Source organism: Bidens hawaiensis, unplaced genomic scaffold, assembly GCF_021521415.1.
Source record: "Bidens hawaiensis isolate Kalapana, Puna unplaced genomic scaffold, B.hawaiensis_p1.1 tig00001904_1, whole genome shotgun sequence".
In the NCBI taxonomy this organism is placed as follows: Eukaryota; Viridiplantae; Streptophyta; class Magnoliopsida; order Asterales; family Asteraceae; genus Bidens; species Bidens hawaiensis.
In genome coordinates, this window is record NW_027491104.1 from 861,256 (window position 1) to 880,245 (window position 18,990).

The following is an 18,990-nucleotide window of genomic DNA, read 5'->3' on the forward strand; positions in this document are numbered from 1 at the left end:
GTTTTTTCTGGTTCAGCTATCGTAACGAACGTAATGGAGCCGACCGAACGCCAAAAATTTGTCAAGTCTTGGTACCATAATGAACATGACGGAACCAACCGACTACATGTAGACTCACCGCCTCTCCGTCCAAGAGCAACAACGCTCGAGTTTTATCGTCCAACGCCATCTCATCGGTCTACCTCATATATTTTTTGTTTGTTTTAGTTATGGTACCATAACGAACGTAACCAAACATTTTTTTAGTTAAGACATCGTAATGAACATGACGAAAACCGGAAAAATTTGCGTAGAGTCACTACATCAATGCTTGGGTTTTCATAACACCGAGTTTTATTGAACCACGGCACTCCATTGGCCCACATCAAATTTTATAATTTATATTAATTCTGGTACATAACGAACGTAACCAAACCCAATCGATTTCACGTCGAGTTAACGCCTCAACGTCCGGAAACTACAACGTTTGGGTTTTACTGACTAAATAAGTGTCGTTTTAAATATTATATTTTTCATATGTTAAATTGACGAACTTTTTTTTGGGGGGGTTTAACGCTTAGGTTTTACCAACGTTGTTTATACCGTGACGAACGTGACTTACACTAACCAAATTCACGTCGACTCAATTTTGTAACGCTCGGGTTTTACCAATACCTGAGTTTACAGACATAATGAATATGTTAATTTATTTTATAATACGCGTGCCACTAACTTTTTTGTTTTTTTAATTATTAAATAACTATGTTAGCATGCTGAATTTATTTTTTTAAGTTTAGTTTCGGGTCGTAACAATCATAGCTAATACTAATCGAAATCGCGTTAATTCCCATTAATACAGAATTTGTACTTATTCTTTAACCTAAATTTCACTCATTATCATTTAATATGTAATTAGATGTTTTTTTGACCTTTACGTGTCAAAATCCTACAACATTTATCCTTTAGCCCTCCGTTAAATTTATTCGTTAAGTTAAGTCATGTGTTGTTCACGTAAGGGCAATACCGTCATTTCATCCAATTTATACCCACTCACCCCTGATTATTTTCAATGAACAATCCTAATTCTTAATTTTTACATTGGTGTATGTTATTATGTTGTGAATTGAGTAGAACTTTGAATTAAAATGATGTAATAAAGTTATAAAATGTCAACTACATAAAGAACAAATGAATAAAGAACACATGAAAGTTGTGAAAAACAATTATAGTCAATGAACTCACATTTTATATGTTCAAACTAATCTAAGTTCATTGTCTTCTATATATTCTATTCTTTCAAAATGATTTACCATTTAATTTGATAAAAGGTTGATTTTGATTTATTTTTGTGTTGCAAAAAGGCCATATCGCAGAAAATAAAACAATGGAGAAAAAAAAAGATGATAAATGCATAAATCAATAATTGAACATGCAACCTTAAAGAGATAAAACGGGAGTCTTACCACCAATTTAGGATGACATTTGTTTATTTTAATACATGTACTTGGTATATATATAAACTAGATTTCTTTTTCTAAAATTGGGGGCCCAAAGCCCTAGGTTTGTTTAAATGAGTAAGATTACCAAATTGCCCTCATGTGTAAGGCACGTTATTTTACTTAACGAGAAAATTCAAATGAGTTAGGGGCTAAATGACAAACAGTACAACTTGGAATAATAACTTAGAGGTCGTGGGTTTGAAACCGATCCTAAGCGTCAATCGTCTTGCCACTGAATGAGGCTGATTTACCTCTCACGTGATGGGCCTGGGACGGTCTGGCATGGACCGGTTTGCGTGTCCAGCACAACACGTTTTGGAACTATAAATAACAAATAGTGTAGCATTTAGAAACGTAAGGTAATAAACAAGTTAAATTTAAACATAAAAGTTAACGAATAAAATCGGGTACAATCGTAAGAATTAAACAAACAATGAAGCGTCAACAATCTATACTCTCGTTCCTCCGTAAACGTCCACAGGCACCTGACACTGACAAACCTACCGGAACCGGAGCTCCGAAACACCACACAGTAACCGGTCCTAACGAAAACGTTAACCCTAGAGCTTCATCCGGACCTAATCGGAATTATAATAATAATAATATTATTATTATTCAGTCCTCCTCCGATGAAATTAGAGGAACGGATACTCCGCCAGAGAAAGAGCAGCGGCCGTTGTTTTCGACGAAGGTGAATGCTGAAGGTGGAAATGTTGGAGGACAGTCTGTGTTTTCTAGTATTCGGCATAAGTTTATGAAACCTAATAGCGTTGAGAAGCTTCGAGATAGGTACATTTCGTTGCTTAACCTACATTTTTGGCTAATTTTGGTCCGGTTTCGTTAATTATAGGTTAATTTTTGCTCTGTTTTTACGGTTTTTGGTTAATTTAGGTTCGTACAGTTTGTGTTTCTGTGTATTACGCGTAAGTTTATGAAACCTAATAGTTCTGAGTCTTCGTAATAGGTACATACTGTACGTTTCTGTGTTTAACCTAGATTTCGGTACTTTTGGTTTAGTTTTGCTGGTTTCGGTTAATTTTTGCTCTGATTTATAGCTGAATGCACAAGCATTTGTGTATAATCTGTACTTGTTTGTGCATGTTAAATACAATTTTAATCGCACAGACTTTTGAGAGCATGAAATTAAAATCACTAGGATATAGATGCTTCATGTCGTGTAAAGTTTATTTGATGATTTTTTGTTCATGATTTGCAGCAATTTGTCAGATGGCAGAAATGATACTATTCAGTTGACATCTAACAAATATAGTTACTCAAGCGGAAGAGATAAAGAGAGTTCAGCTCCAGTTTTTCCAAGAAAGGAAAATGGTATTGATGTAGAAGAAACTGTTTCCAAATTCAGTTACTCAAATGAAAGAGGTAAGAAGACTTCAGTTCCTGTTTTTCCAAAATTGGAAGATGTTATTGATGTGGAAGAAACTGTTTGTAAAGGGAATAAAGGATGTCCTTTCGTTATAGAAAGTGATGGCGATATTATGGGACCGGAAACACCAGGAACACAACGACTGGCCCCACGTGTGAAGCGAGTTCAAGAAGATAGTTGTAACTTAGGGTCTACTGCTACTGCTAGTACGATTACTAATTTCTCTATGGGAAATATTAAAAGAGAAACACCAGGAACACAACCATTTGTCTCACGTGTAAAGCGAGTTCAAGAAGATGGTTGTAACTTGGGAGCTACTGCTAATGCTACTACTAATGCTACTATGGGAAATACCAAAAGAGAAACAAAAGGAAAACAACCATTGGTTCCACGTTTGAAGCGAGTTCAAGAAGATGGTTGTAACTTAGGGTCTACGGCTAATGCCGGGACTAATTTGTCTATGGGAAGTAGCAAAAGAGTGAAGTTTTCTCAGGATATACTGGCTGAAAATAAGAAAGATGATGTGTTGTCTGAAGTGGCTAGTAAGTTTGATTGGCTTCATCCTTCTAAGATTAGAGATGCTAATGGAAGAAGGCCAGGCAATCCTCTTTATGATAAGAGAACACTTTATATACCGCCTGATGTTTTCACAAAGATGTCAGCATCTCAGAAACAGTATTGGAGTGTCAAAAGTCAGTACATGGATGTCCTTATTTTCTTCAAAGTGGTTGGTTTTTGTCCCTCTGAACATACTTTAAAGCATCATGAACAATGCATTTTTTGCAGCTTCAACTGTTTATATTTTTTAGTTTAATTTTACATTTGGACGCTGCATACAGTTAGCTAACTGTATACATGCTGTGCAGCTAGGTCGGTCAAATATAATATTACAATTTATATATCTTTTTTACATGCCTTATATAAGTATGCAGATTAGTTGGTGTGTAAGACTTATTTAATGTATTAAAGGTCATTAAAGTACTCAATGGCACTTCTTCAAAAAAAAAAGTTATTTTTAAAGCCATTTGAAAAAAATAGCACTTCTATAAAGATTTATTTTTGAAGAAAAATGCATTAAGCAAGAATCATCACAGCTACTCGTGATGGACAAATTCACTGAACATTTAAAAGAAGCTAGAATAATTTGCAGAGGAGTGGATGGAGTGTTTAAGCTCAAAATGTGTTTAAATGCTTGCTCATTTAATCTGGACTCTGGAGTGAAAGACATGATAAACAGGGTCTGCATTATTGGATCTAATGTTCAAGTGATTAAAGAGTTACCTGATTTACATTTATGATATTAGTAGTAGAAATTCACTGATATATGTTTATTATGTTTTTGTACTGTATAGATTGTAGAATTATCTTTCATTTATTCATAAAGAAGTTCTGTCACTCAATATGACTGCTACAAAGTAATTTCATGGACGCTTGATTTGTCTGAACTAAATTTATTGTGTTGCAGGGAAAATTCTATGAGCTTTATGAACTAGATGCTGAAATTGGGCATAAAGAGCTAGATTGGAAAATAACAATGAGTGGTGTTGGAAAATGCCGACAGGTAGTTTTAAAGCACTACAATGCAAATGTTTACCCTCACTTTATTGTGTTTACATTAATATAAGCCAGTAAGTAAGAAGATACATGTCTTCTTTTGAAGTTATCTCAATAAATTAGCATCTACTTTTTGTCTTGTGATTCAGGTTGGTATCACCGAGCACGCAATTGACGATGCTATTGAAAAGCTTCTTGCTCGCATGTAAGTTACTGCATACTGCCATTTACAATATTCTTGTCAGATCATTTACATTGAGAGAGAAAAATGGGAGGGACTGGTAACGGGTCAAAACATCTAGTTTATTGAAATGTGAATTTGTAGGTTTATTACATACTCATGCACTACCTTTGTATCGTTATTCATTATTTTAACATAAAAATTGTGAAGGTATAAAGTTGGGCGAGTTGAGCAGATGGAAACAGCAGATCAAGCAAAATCAAGAGGAGGTTCTTCTGTAAGTTCACTGTGATCACGGTTTAAACTTCTGTTAAATTAGTTTTATTTCACATTAGACAAAACAAAACAAACTTGATTGAAATGTTTGTTGTCACAATAAACTGAAATTCCCTTATGCTTACTCATAAAATATCTTGAACTTCTTTTTAGAGCATGCTACTAGATGATAAATGTTGCATTAACAACTTAATAATCGCTTGTATTGTCACTTGTGCTACTATTGTTACTTCGCTATTGAGCAATGGCATATTTTCTTTGTTGTAGATAATGTCTCATTTTAATTTTTTTTTGTAAATATCTACAGGTAATTCAAAGAAAACTAGTACAGGTGCTTACACCATCAACTTTGATTTATGGTAATATTGAGCCACAAGCTGTTCATCTTCTTTCTCTAAAGGAGGTACTGATTTACATCTATTGCTGTAATTGTTTTGTATCCATAATTTAGTTTCTACTTAATGTGGACAAATTAAGTATATTTTGTTTAAAATTACTTATGTAGTTATGTTTACTATGTAGCACATTTATTATTTAAGACTACAGAAAAGTAAACAATTTTTTTAATCTGACAGCTCAAATCAACATATTTATTTATTTCCTGCAAAGTGTAGTGATTTCTTCAAATCCACTTTTCTATCAACTTATTACAAATGTTATTATAATTAACATATTTTTTTTGATGTGCATACTGTGAAGGTTTTGTGGTATATACTTATAGCCATGTCACTTTGCCTTTACTTTTTTGTGCAGGGTACACATGATCTTGCTGAGGGTACAACTGCATATGGATTTGCATTTGTTGACTGTGCCTCCTTACAGTTCTGGATTGGATCTGTCACTGATGATGCTTCCTGTGCAGCTTTAGGGGCTCTTTTGATGCAGGTACACCTTTTGGTTAGATGTGCCAATTTGGATCCGTCTGTTTAAGAACGGGTTGATCTGGGTTGTTTGATATCAAACGGGTCATATGGATACTATTTTAAATAGCTGAAAACAAAAGGGGCCAAATGAGTCAATGTTGGCAAAAGTGTAATTTAAATGCATAAAACCTTCTAAATCATCTTTCTCAAAAGTTCTATTATTATTGAAGTATTATACCTTTTTAAAACATATATACACTCTTGTTATTAGTTAAAAGTTGTAATTTATGGACAAAGCGTTACGGGCCAACTCATAGGACCCAATCCAGTTTGATATGTACTAAAATTGATTGTTTTGAACTGTACCTGAATTAGCCTGTGATAATCAAGTCATGTTTGAAGATTTCATTTTAAAACTTTACAACCTATATATTACTAACCTTTTTCCAATTGGTTTTGTCATACAGGTGTCACCAGCAGAAGTTATTTATGATAATCAAGGTGTGTCTCCATTAATTTTCTGCATCTATTTGACTATGTAAGGAGTGATGATAAAGTTTATATTAGATGTATCAGTTTGAACCTTCGTACGTTTGAATAGGTTCGTTTGGGGGCTGCTTTATCTCAAACGGGTTGAATGGGTCAAGTGTTTTTATTAATGCATACAACCTCTAAAATCATTTCTTCAAACATTACAAATTTTTAGTGTAATAATATTGTTTGTATAGTCAGACTCATATTAACATAGCACATTAATTGTTTCAAAAATGTTAGTGGGTCAACCAATCTGACATCATGACATGGTTCATTTTGATCAGTGTAAAAAATTCTTTAGTAAACTTGAACCTGTTTTGACCCGTTACCCGCACTGTCCTTTTTTTAACCTCCAGTTTTATTTATCATATTTCGTCTATGCTTTGTTATAAAAAATAATATTTGGTGCAGGGTTGTCTAAAGAGACTCAGAAAGCCCTTAACAAGTATTCAATTATGGGTAATGATGTTTTCTTTGTCTTTAATTTCTATATATGACAACAAAATAGTTTCTTTTAATGATTGTTTTCAAAATCCTAACCTCTAAATTGTTTTAAAATTTGTCTTTTGTAGGTTCTTCTGTCACACAATTGACTCCAGCACAACCTTTCACTGATTTTGTTGATTCTTCTGAAGTTAGAAATTTTTATCAACTGAAAGGGTACTTTAGAAGTTCCTCCAATGTGTGGGATCGTGCACTTGATGAAGTGGCTCACCAGGATATTGCATTATGTGCTCTTGGTGGACTTACCAGTCATTTATCCAGGCTAAAGGTTAGATTTTATAGAGGTCACATTTCTGAATAGTGGTGCAATTGGTTTGTGTAACTAAGTGTAGCTTTGAGTGGTTTTTTTAGGTCAACACGAACCCGACCTAAACGGTTTCAGACTCAATTTAACCCGTTTATATTGTGTCGGATAGGTGTTGTATTTCCATGTGTCTGGAATGGCTATCCTTAATATTGACTCATTTGTACGAGGATTATTATCGGTTATTTTCTATATCTACCGGGTCAAATGGGCAAAAGCAAAACCAAAACAAATTAGCTAAAAAGGAAATGGATCAACTGGGTTGGTAGTCACTCAAGTTCTACTTTTTAATGCAAAACCCTACTAAATTATTTATTTCAAAGACTTGGCATTTGAAATAAACTTTTTTAGTCATTTAACAATGTATTAATAAAAATCAGGCAATAAGTTTTTCAGGTCAATTCAACCGTTTCTTCCGTAGAAAAGTTACACACTTAGACATGTGAATTTATGCAGAGGGTGTTCATTGGTTTCTTCAGTTTTGAATTTTTTGTCTCTAACATGAAACCAATCTGAATCAGAAATGTGTTTAACTGAACCGAATTCAACCGATTTGCTTCGACCGGTTATCTGATTAAATCAGTTATTATTCGTTAATCCTATTGAATTCGGTTTGGTTATCTGAATAAGCAAGATTTGTGGAACCGGTAACCAAACCAAAAACAGAATTTACAATTCGGATATAGTTAGGAATTGAACCGGAAACCAAATTCACAATTTGATTAGGCTTTTTACGGTTAGGGATACGGTTTGGTTTTCTGTTTTTGGTTTTTTTTGCACACTAACATTGTCTGAGGTCTACTGGACATGATATTTTTATACACTGATCAACAAATACAACTTTGAGCAGTTAGATGATGCATTACAAAACGGAAGTCTTTTCCCCTATGAAGTCTACAGAGGATGCCTTAGAATGGACGGTCAAACAATGGCTAATCTTGAAATATTTAGCAATAGTGAAGATGGTGGACCATCAGGCAAGTCAATAACATAATTATAGTGTAACAAACTGTCCAAGTTAGTACAAGCATCCTTGTTTTTCTCATAACAACTGATGTCATATTGCAGGAACACTGTACAAATATCTTGATAACTGTTTGACATTATCCGGTAAAGGACTCTTACGGAGGTGGATATGCCATCCACTGAAAGATGCAGAGGAAATTAATAATAGGCTTAATGTGGTTGAAGAATTGATGGGACGTGCCGAGATAGTGGCGGTTACTGCTCAGTATCTTAAAAAGGTTCCACATTTAGAGAGATTTCTTGGACAAATTAAAGCTACTTTAAAGTCATCTGCTTTACTCTTATTGCCTTTGATTGGCAGCAAAATATTAAAGCAACGAGTAAGTTCTCTGTTCTTTATTCACACCAAAAAATGAAAGCCTGTTTTTATGCTGGCATTTGTTATTTAAGTTAATCTCAAATCTTTTATGTCGTTTGTTTTATTCATTTGATAGAGCAACTTTTTTACTTTATAAAAGGCTTTTAAAAACATTTTTTTACTTAAAAACACTTTTTTTGAAGACTTTTTTTTACTTCTGTCACCCCAAAATAGTTGTCCACTAAAAGAAAAACACAATTTAAGATGTGTAAAGTAAATGCAGATTCTAATTAGCAGAATGCCAATTTTACCCTTAATGCAACTAATATAACAATTGACTTGGAAAACCTGCAAAGTTTGGTGATAAGCGTAATCAAGGGTGTAACTGGAAAAGTAGTATATTATAAAAATCTATTTCTGAAAGTGTTACGATAATGACATGGACAAATGACAATAATTGGAAAGTCATTTTATTCAATGGTCATATTATGCATCAAACTAGGGATATGGAGGTTGTATAGTTTTTGGTTACAAATGTCTTAGAGACTTCTCTTTACCTTATTTTTGTCACGTATCATTATGATATTTCCTTTTCTTACCCCATATATCTTCAAGTTTATCTATTTTGTATCATGTTTTTATTTTTATTCTATATCCTTATTTGTATTACTTTTTAATTTACTATTATTATTATTATTGTTGTTGTTGTTGTTTTTGTTGTTGTTAGTATTCTTATATTTTGTTTCTTATACTTACTAAACTTAATTCAATTTGTTTATATGCTTATCTAGTTTTAGTGTTAAATAATAGATTATTTTTAATATCCAGTACTTTTATTACTACCTTTATTTATTTATTTTTATTATGACTAATGTTTTTATTATTTAATATTAGCTTTATTTAATTTTTCAATACTCTCTAATATCCAAAGGTGTTGTGTTGAACTTTGTCCTTTTATATTGTCGATACACATGGTTTTTGGAGCCGAGGTCTCTCTGGAAGCAACCTCTCTATTCTTTGGGATAGATGTACGGTTTGCCTACATCCCACCCTCCCCAAACCTGCTTATAGCATTGCTATTTGTGGGATCTTACTGGGTATGGTTGTTGTTGTATACAATAAAACTAGACTTTGGGTGTCTTTTAACTGGTTGGACTAGTTCAACCCATTTGACCCGTTTCCTTTTTAACTAATTTTCCTAATTGACTTTGCCACCTATACTATCAAGCAAGTTCTTTTTCTTAAAACTCTTTCTTCACATGCTTATTTTTTTTCTTTTGCCGTTGCATTGTGTTTTTCTATTTATTTTATGCAAATGTAGCAACTAGCAAGTATATTGCTCATTGCTACTGAACTTGTAAAATAGAATAGCAGATTTATCAAACATTACTTTATTGCAAGCAAACATGTCTAGTAAAATTTATATTTTGACTTACTTTATATTGTTTCTAAGCTCACCAGCTTATTTGAAAAATGCACTAATAAAGAAATGAAACAAGATAGTGCTTATGGTTATTTTTTCTTCTTATTTTGTATTTACCGGATATTGCACTATGGTTTTCGATGATGCAGGTGAAAGCATTTGGATCTCTTGTTAAAGGTCTTCGAGTTGGAATGGATTTATTGATGCTTTTACAAAAAGAAGATAATGTATTCTCACTATTTTTAAAAGTATTCACACTTCCAATGCTAAGTGGGACTGATGGCCTCGATAAATTCCTAACCAAATTTGAAGCAGCTGTAGACGGTGATTTTCCTAATTATCAGGTATTTTGATATTCATATGATTTCTTTGTAGTTATTTTTGTACAAGTTTCTAGCGGCTAATTCATTCCATATAGGCTCAATAATATATGTTGTACATTTTCTTAATTCTCATAGATGTGGCTATTTTTACATATTCACTAATGAACAGTGAATTGACTTTGGTTATTATTATTTTATCAGGTCAAATGGGTCAAAAATCAGCCAAATTGTATTTTTAAACCTCTTAAGTTTTTAATTATATATAGATGTAATTTTTTTCTATAAAAAATAGGGACGGAAGTGTTGAAATTTAACATGACCATTATAAAAGTTACCTGTTTGATCCAATAACAAACTTGCGCAACCTGCCTAATTTAAGGGCTGTACATTCAATGCAGTTTTGATTTTAAGGTTTCTAACTATACAGTTTTTGGAAGTAGATAAATACCAAGGGTAAAATGGGAAAGCTACTAGATTATAGTTAGCCACTTCCAAAAGGACCAAAACTGGACAGTTACAGTTTTAAATTAGGATACTAATCAACTTGGAAAACTTGTAAAACATTAAGGGTAAAATGGGAAAACTAGTAGATTATAATATACACTTACAAAACTGAATAGTTACAGTTTTGAATTAGAATACCAATCGACTTGGAAAACTTGTTAAATATTAAGGGTAAAATGGAAACTAGTAGATTATAATTATACTTCCAAAATTGGATAATAATCTACTAGTTTTCCCATTTGATCCCTTATTTTTTACTAGTATTCCCAATTTACCCTTAGTGTTTTACAAGCTTTCCAAGTCAAATGGTAGCCTAATTCAAAACTGTATTGAATGTACAAACCTTACATTGTGTGTTTTAGGCCAATAGGCCATACTTTTTCATTTTCATATAAACAAACATGCATATGCATGTGTGTGTGTGCGAATAACTGACATGATATATGATGCCAGGCACATGAACTCAAAGACTCGGATGCTGAAATACTATCAATTCTTATTGAACTATTAATGGAGAAAGCTAACGAGTGGTCTCAAATCATCTTTGCTTTAAGCTGTATTGATGTGCTTAGATCTTTTGCCATGATTGCAAATTTCTCATGCATGCCCATGTCTAGGCCTGTGATAGTTTCAAGATCAAACTCATCGGGTTTTGGTCAACGGTCAACGGGGCCCACACTTCATATGAGAGGATTATGGCATCCTTATGCTCTTGGAGAGAGTGGAGGAACACCTGTTCCAAATGACTTGTGTCTTGGAGATAATGAGTTTGGATACAGTCCTCGGACTTTGCTGTTGACCGGACCAAACATGGGCGGAAAGTCAACTCTTCTTCGTGCTACTTGTTTAGCTGTTATTCTTGCTCAGGTAAGTTTTGATGGTAACATTAAAAATGTTATCTCCATGCTTTACCGTGTTTTAACTTGGTTTTTTTGCTGTTTGCAGTTGGGCTGTTATGTTCCTTGTGACACGTGTGTTTTGTCACCTGCGGATATTATTTTCACACGTCTCGGTGCTACTGATCGTATAATGACTGGTGAAAGTAAGTTACTACCTGAACGGACACAAGTGGAGCATGTGCATGTTCGTTTGTTTAATTTTAACTGATCAAACGAATGATTGATCGAACACGAACATCTAAAGAACAAGGTTTTCTTGTTCGTGTTAGTTCGTTAAGAAAACGAATGTGTTCATGCTCGTTTTCGTTAGTTCGGTAACGATATAAACAGACGATTCAAGAACGTGAACGGACATAACTGAGCTAAAACCAATAAAAGTAAATGTGAACAATTTATTGGGCTTAAAAAGTTATTAAAACTAGCCTAAGTTAACGAATGTAAACGGACGAACTTAAACAATTGCAAATGTAGAACGTAAACAAAGGAACCTTCATGTTCACGAACATAGATGAACAAATAAGACATTGTTCATGTTTGTTCATTAACTCATTTAACCAAATGAACACAAACTTTTGTTCATGTTCGTTCGTTTACTATATAAACGAACTTCTTGCCACATGGTTTACAAACGAATCACCGAGCTTTCGGTTTGTTTACAATCCTACAGGTTAGTATTAGAATAATATAATTTTTGTAATCATATTTGGCACACTAATTGCTTATAAAAATATATATTTTGATACCTTTGAAGTGTCTGCTTGTTAATTTGTTAACTTCTTAACCTCTTCCTCTTTTGTTAGGTACCTTCTTGATTGAATGTACAGAAACAGCATCGGTTTTGCAAAACGCAACTCAAGATTCTCTTGTTATACTTGATGAGCTGGGCCGAGGAACGAGCACTTTTGATGGATATGCTATTGCTTATGCTGTGAGTATACTTTCTTTTAAACTTTACAAAGAGTTTAGATTCGGCTTTCGTCTCTTAGGTTTGCCATATTTAACTACTTGACTGCGAAGACCATATTTTTTTGGTTGTATTCTCATGGCATGTGATTTCCAACTTTTAACCATTTTCATCTTTTTACTAGCTGTTAAGTACAAGGGCATTTTAGTCATTTTTATCTCAGGGCCTGTTTTGGTTAATTTAAATTGGTATAACAGTGTTATTATAATTATTAATAGCATAAATAATTATATTTAGTTATATCGATTATATTCAACAAAACAGTCCTTTAGATGAAATGGCTTAAATTCTCTTCTACTGAACAGTAAAATCTAACGGAGTTAGCAAAATGGACGAACATGGTTAAAATTTTGAAACCACGGGCCATGGAAAGACAAAGAAATGGCCTCGGTAAGTAGTTAAAAACTTAAAATGGACAAAACTCAGACGCGAAAACCAAACTTAAATCTTTTTAAAAAAGGCTATATGCTGCTAAAATGAGTGGTTTAGGAGAAATATTTTCAGATACACGATGGATATATATTGCATTTAAACGCAATTTTTTTGACATAAAACAGAATTTGAAAAAAAAGTTTTAGAATTAAACAAGTTAAATGCGTCAACCAGTGAACCTATTAGGTCGACCAAACACGTTTAACCAGAAACTGGCCTAAATTGTTTATACTAAACCCAAACCCGTGTCATCTAAGTTATTCACACCCTTGTTTATAATGCAGGTGTTTCGTCATCTCGTTGATAAAGTAAACTGCCGATTACTATTCGCAACACATTACCACCCACTCACAAAAGAATTCGCAACCCACCCACACGTTACATTACAACACATGGCATGCACATTCAAACCCATATCCAACACTTCGTCATCACCCGACCAAGAGTTAGTTTTCCTCTACCGTCTAACTGCAGGCGCCTGCCCAAAAAGCTATGGTATGCAAGTGGCATTAATGGCAGGAATCCCCAAAACAGTGGTGGAGTCCGCCGCGAAGGCCGCAGAGGTTATGAAAACGAAGATTGGAGTGAGTTTTAAGTCGAGTGAACAACGGTCGGAGTTTTCGACATTGCATGAGGATTGGTTGAAAACTATTTTAAGCGTTGCGGATGGTGATGGAGTTAGTGATGAAGATGATGTGTATGATACATTGTTTTGTTTGTGGCATGAGCTTAGATGCTCTAAGGAAAAGCTGTGAGGTTAATGAGAGTGAATGGTGGAAGTATGTTATTATAAGCAAATGGTTTCATGAATTTGCTTTGGGTTTTGAGGTGTTTTGTTTATAATGGAAAGTTTATGATTAGCTTATGTAGTAGAGACTAGAGAGATGTGGGCAGATTAACATATGAAAGTAAGTATTTTTGGTACTGTTCGAACTTCATTTTCGATTCGGCAAACACAAGTTAGATGTAGAGGTGCACAAACTGGGGTTTTATTCTGGTTTTGGGCAGGGTTGGGTCGGGTTTTGACCACATAGGTGGAACTAGAGGTGCACAAATTCAACCGGGTATTAGAAAAACCCGAGTTTGGGTATGATCGGGTATTGGAAAATCAAGTATTAGCAATGCCCGGGTTGGGTTTGGGGTCTAGGTATTGCCTCTAAAAACCATACCCTATGTATCGGGTTTAGGTCGGGTATAGAACCGGGTATTTGAATACCCTATTCCGGGTATTGAAAAAACCATATTTTCGGGTTTTTTGGGGTTTTCTCAGAGTATTTTTCGGGTATAGATTGGAATTTTTTGGGGTTGCACTTTTAAGGGTATTTTCCAGTTATTTTTCGGGGATAGATTGGGTATTTGAAAAACCCGGTTTCGGGTATGGAGCCGGTTCGGGTTTTCAGGTATTACCGGGTACAGATCGGGTCCGGTTTGGGTATGGGTTTTGGTACTAAAATGCATACCCTATTCGTACCCTACGAATATGGTCGGATACGGGTTCTGGGTTTTTTTTCGGGTCCGGTTCCGGGTTTGAGTTTTTTGTGCACCTCTTGATGGAACTGGTTCTAGCGTGTCTGGGCGGTTCCGGGTACATGCCTGGGAAAAACCTCATACCACGTCGTACCTACGGGCCTAATACGGGTAGGAACCGGTTCCGGGTCAGGTTCCAAGTCTAAGCGAGTAAGATACAATTATTCCTGTTAAAACTTGTTACATGTTATAATAATTAGTTATTATTTTGTTTAAACAAAATTCAGGACTTGAGTGCTTGACGCCTTCTCTTTCAACTACACGGTCATATAACCTAAAACCAAAAATAAAGTTGTTTATAAAACCATGAAATACATTTTTAAACATCCAAAAATACCAAATTGATGTGCACTTGACATAAACTTTTGAGAAAATTGAGTTTCATGTTTCATGTCAACATTCCGTCCGAATTTCATACATTTCAAAAGCACGAAATCTAAAGGTTCCAAAAACGTTAGTAACAACTTTCCAAATTTGTATAAGATACAAATTAAGATAATTTTTATAAAGTCTTAGAAGTTTATATCTTACACATTTTGGGGATACAATACTGAAGTACGATATAAAACGTCTCTCATACTTGCATCAAGTGACATTCTTTCTATATTCAAGATGTTATGTGACATTCAACTATTGTGACACCTACATATTTTCAGTTGTGACCCATACTATGAGAAAATTTCCGTTTGTCGTCTTTTTAGGTACAAACGCAAGCTATTTTTTACTTTCACGTAGGTTGTTTGCGAGCTGAATCAAGCTAGGGCAAACCTGGGCTCGGCTGGGATTTTAAACAAAGTTGAAAACTTAAACTTGGCTCGGTTTGTCTCGTTTTTTTTAAATAGCTTAGCTTGGTCCAACCGTTAGAACTTAGAAGAACAATATTAATTAGACCACGGCCGGCCCAACCATTTTGGTGGCCCAAAGCGAGTAAAAAATCCGGGGGCTTTTTCTAAAATTTGGATTCGTATTTTCCAAAATTTTATTTATTCCGCTTCACTTTCAGTTAAATAAATAGTTATTTAGATACTCTCTTTTATAACATAAACTAGTACACATGATTTGTTTATTAAAATAAACCAACCATAATGTAAATATATTGAAACATGTCGTGAATGTAACTTCATTGGAGAATACTAACACACGCATTGGTCATTCTTAACATGGCCGTTTACAATGATGATACACACATATCATCTTAATTTCGAGAAAAAATAAACAGGATAAATACGATAATGTTGAAGTTAAATTCGAAATAAGTTCTCATTTTATTGATTTAATCATTAATTTAAGTTTAGTTAAAATACCAAAATAATGTTATTAAACTAATCTTAGTTGTGAGAAAAATAAGATATTGTTATCATACCAGATGACAATAGATTTTTTATATGTAATTTTGGGCTATTTAACATGTTTCTATCAAAAAAAGAAGACATAATTACAAATTTTGTCCTTTAAAATAAGACGAATTACGGTCCGTGTCCTTTTTTTAGTTTTCTTGCAGGCGGTGTACTTTAAACTTTTTTTTCCTACAAGTTTTGTCCTTTACGCTAACTGGGTTAGAAAAAGTCAGTTAAATCCCATCACGTGAGGCGCATGTGAGGGTGGTTTTGTCCTTTCATATATCTCTGCAACTAAACCCCCCTTTATCAGTCTTCCCCCTCACTTTCAATAGATTAAGAGATGCGGTTTGTGATCTTGTTTCTTCTGGGTTCACTTGTAAAGTTTTTCAAGATTGAAAGAGGTATGTTTTTCATTTTTGGCCAAATTATTATACTTAGTTAAACTTATATATTTAATCTTTCATATTTTATTGTTTGGCATGCTGCCAAAGTATCATAGCTATGAAACCAAGAGACACTAAGGTTATTTAGTTAGAACATTAATAGGTTTTATAGAGTTATGATAGCGGTTAGTTTGTATATTTTTATGACTACTGATAGTGACGGAAGGTTAATCAGGCATCATGTGGTGGCGTTGATAGCCGAAAGACAATGGTACATGCACTAATCAGCCGGTGTCCCGATGATTGAGTGTTATGTGCCTTATGTCCAAGCTTGATGCCAAACTACTATCGAGCCGAGGGTCTTACCGGAAGCAGCCTCTCTATCCCTATGGGGTAGAGGTAAGGCTATCTACATCTTACCCTCCTCAGACCCTACCATAGCTTTGCTATTGGTGGGATATACTGAGTACGATGATGATGATGATGTTGTGTTATTTATACGTGTGTGATATACGATACTGATTGTCGTTTTGTCATAGTTATCAAATGCGTTAGGCGCACTTAAGGCGCATAGGTCTCTCTGAGGGCCTAGGAGTAAAAAAAGCGTGGGCCTAAAAAACGCGCACTTAAATAAGAAAAATCAAAAACAAAATTTGTAATGGGAAATATCACTTTTTTTCAAATACAAAAATATTTAAAACCATAATCCTCCACATAAAGTAGCAAAATTATAAAAAAATAACAAAAATAACCAAATTCTTCATACTTAAAAACAAAATTTTCTTAAAAGTAATAAATATTAAAACCAGGGGTCGATCAATTTATAGCTTTGTTCTTGGCTTCTTGCTTTGTGATATTGAATAACTAGAGATCGATCATTTATCGCGATATTGAGTTAATTTTGCTAAACCCATTAAGTTTATGTAAGTTGTTTAACTAAGTTATGTGATAAATAAAAAACAAATCAAATAAAAATGAAGCTAAAAAATAGCAACTACCGAGTGCTGACTAATTGCCTAAAATTGCTACTTTTAAGGAAGTCGCTGTCGGTGCGCTTCGACTAAAAAACGCCTAGGCGCAAAAGGGTCGCTTCTAATAACTATGTTTTTTGTTGATCTACGTTTTACACTTGGCATCTTCATATGAAAAATTTAAGTAAAAAATGTTAAACTAGCGTATCTAACAGATGTTAGATGGATAAATTAACTTCATTTTTGACAAAATGAGTTAGCCTACTTTAAATCACTTGGGTCATTTTTACTTTAAAAACATTGTGTTTGCTTAAAGCATAACATGTTTATGTCAAATCACTCTTTTTAAACATGTAAAAAGTTACCCTTTATAACAGTTTTAAACATTTTCCCTTAATCCAACAAGCAGTGATTGCGTCTGTTTATGTACTTTTTGCTTGTTACTTAACTTTCTAATAGACATCTCCCGACACGGGTCGGGTCAAATATTCGTGGCGGCGGTCAAAGGGCTCTAATCCGAGTACAAAATCCTCCCACGTCAGCATTTGAATTTGTCAAACGTTTAATTGCAGTTGTAATGATGTTTTGTTTTATTACTTGTACTTTAGTTCCTTGTTTGCCCAAGTATTGGTAGGTTAATTTTCCATTGCTGTATTCTATCGTGGCATGATAGATGGTGTTCTTTGGAATCTAATCACAAGTTTAGGTGGTAATTTCTGTATCCTAAACGCATGTTAGACTGCCCTACGGTTTGATTGAGTGATGTACATGTATCTCTATCGACTTGTAACCTATCCGTTTCTACCGTTTATATATTCAATTCAGTTTTCTGTCCGTTACCGATTAATTTGTTATCACTTTCCGTATGAGTATGTAGAATAAACTAATGTTTTAATTTTTTTTAAATCAAATTATTAAATCTCGGTTTGGAAAGTTGATTAGAGTTTATAGAAATGATAATCGACTGTAATATATTAATAGGCGAGCAATTGAAACTTTTAGTTCATTAGGAGTTTCGCGTATACACTAACCACCAAATCGGCCCCTTTTGCTAGATGGTTATCCCGAACTTCAGCTAAAATCTTATACTGCAATAAACAAAGTAAGACGAAAAAAGGTCCGTTTCCACCAACAGACTCTTGATCTTTGGAATCAAAGTGATGATTGAAGAATCAGATCCAAGAGTAATGTTTGAGTCACGATAAAATTTATTCATAAAAGCCACAATATCTTTACTAACGTCTTACCTTTTGATAAATGCAAAAGAAAACCCGAACGGACCTAAAAACTTGTCACCGCCACGGCGCCACACGACCAAATCACCTCCATTCACCTCGTTAGCGAAAAAAAGAAAAAAGTTACGAAAATAGTCATTTGACTTTTTATTTTTAATTTCTAATAAATTTCACCAATCACAATCATAAAAAGACACGTGGCACCACTAACTAATTAGAACATTCTAAAATGCCGAGTGAAATCTCCTCGGTCACTTTTTACATTTTTTTAACAAAATCTTTCTTTTTAATTTTGCAGCCTCTACATTTGCCACGTTAGGAAAAATGCCAAAATTATAGAATTTGCCATTTCATTCTTACTCTACTCTGCTAAAGGATCCAAACGGTTGCGTCAGATTTAAATCTGTTGTGTTTTTTTATGAAAGACCAACTAACAATTTTATTAACAAAACTAGCGAGACACTAGAACCACCAAAAAGACACCAACACCAAACAAGAACTATCGCCACAGCAAACAACAGCAAACCAAACCTACAAACAACATACAACAAACAAGACCCAAACACAAACGAAAACTACACTTTGAA

At 34.0% G+C, this 18,990-nt stretch overlaps 1 protein-coding gene across 1 annotated transcript; it reads left to right on the plus strand.

Annotated features, from left to right (window-relative positions):
* The first annotated feature begins 1,911 nt into the window (after nucleotides 1-1,911).
* LOC143598722 (DNA mismatch repair protein MSH7-like) lies at nucleotides 1,912-13,879 on the plus strand. Its single transcript, XM_077076870.1, has 17 exons — nucleotides 1,912-2,267; nucleotides 2,695-3,589; nucleotides 4,328-4,423; nucleotides 4,566-4,621; nucleotides 4,808-4,874; nucleotides 5,181-5,276; nucleotides 5,627-5,758; nucleotides 6,204-6,237; nucleotides 6,682-6,729; nucleotides 6,843-7,042; nucleotides 7,929-8,055; nucleotides 8,147-8,424; nucleotides 9,975-10,169; nucleotides 11,106-11,519; nucleotides 11,598-11,694; nucleotides 12,352-12,479; nucleotides 13,232-13,879. The coding sequence occupies exons 1-17, from the start codon at nucleotides 1,912-1,914 to the stop codon at nucleotides 13,700-13,702; spliced, it is 3,690 nt and encodes a 1,229-aa protein (XP_076932985.1). The 3' UTR covers nucleotides 13,703-13,879.
* Nucleotides 13,880-18,990: the final 5,111 nt, after the last annotated feature.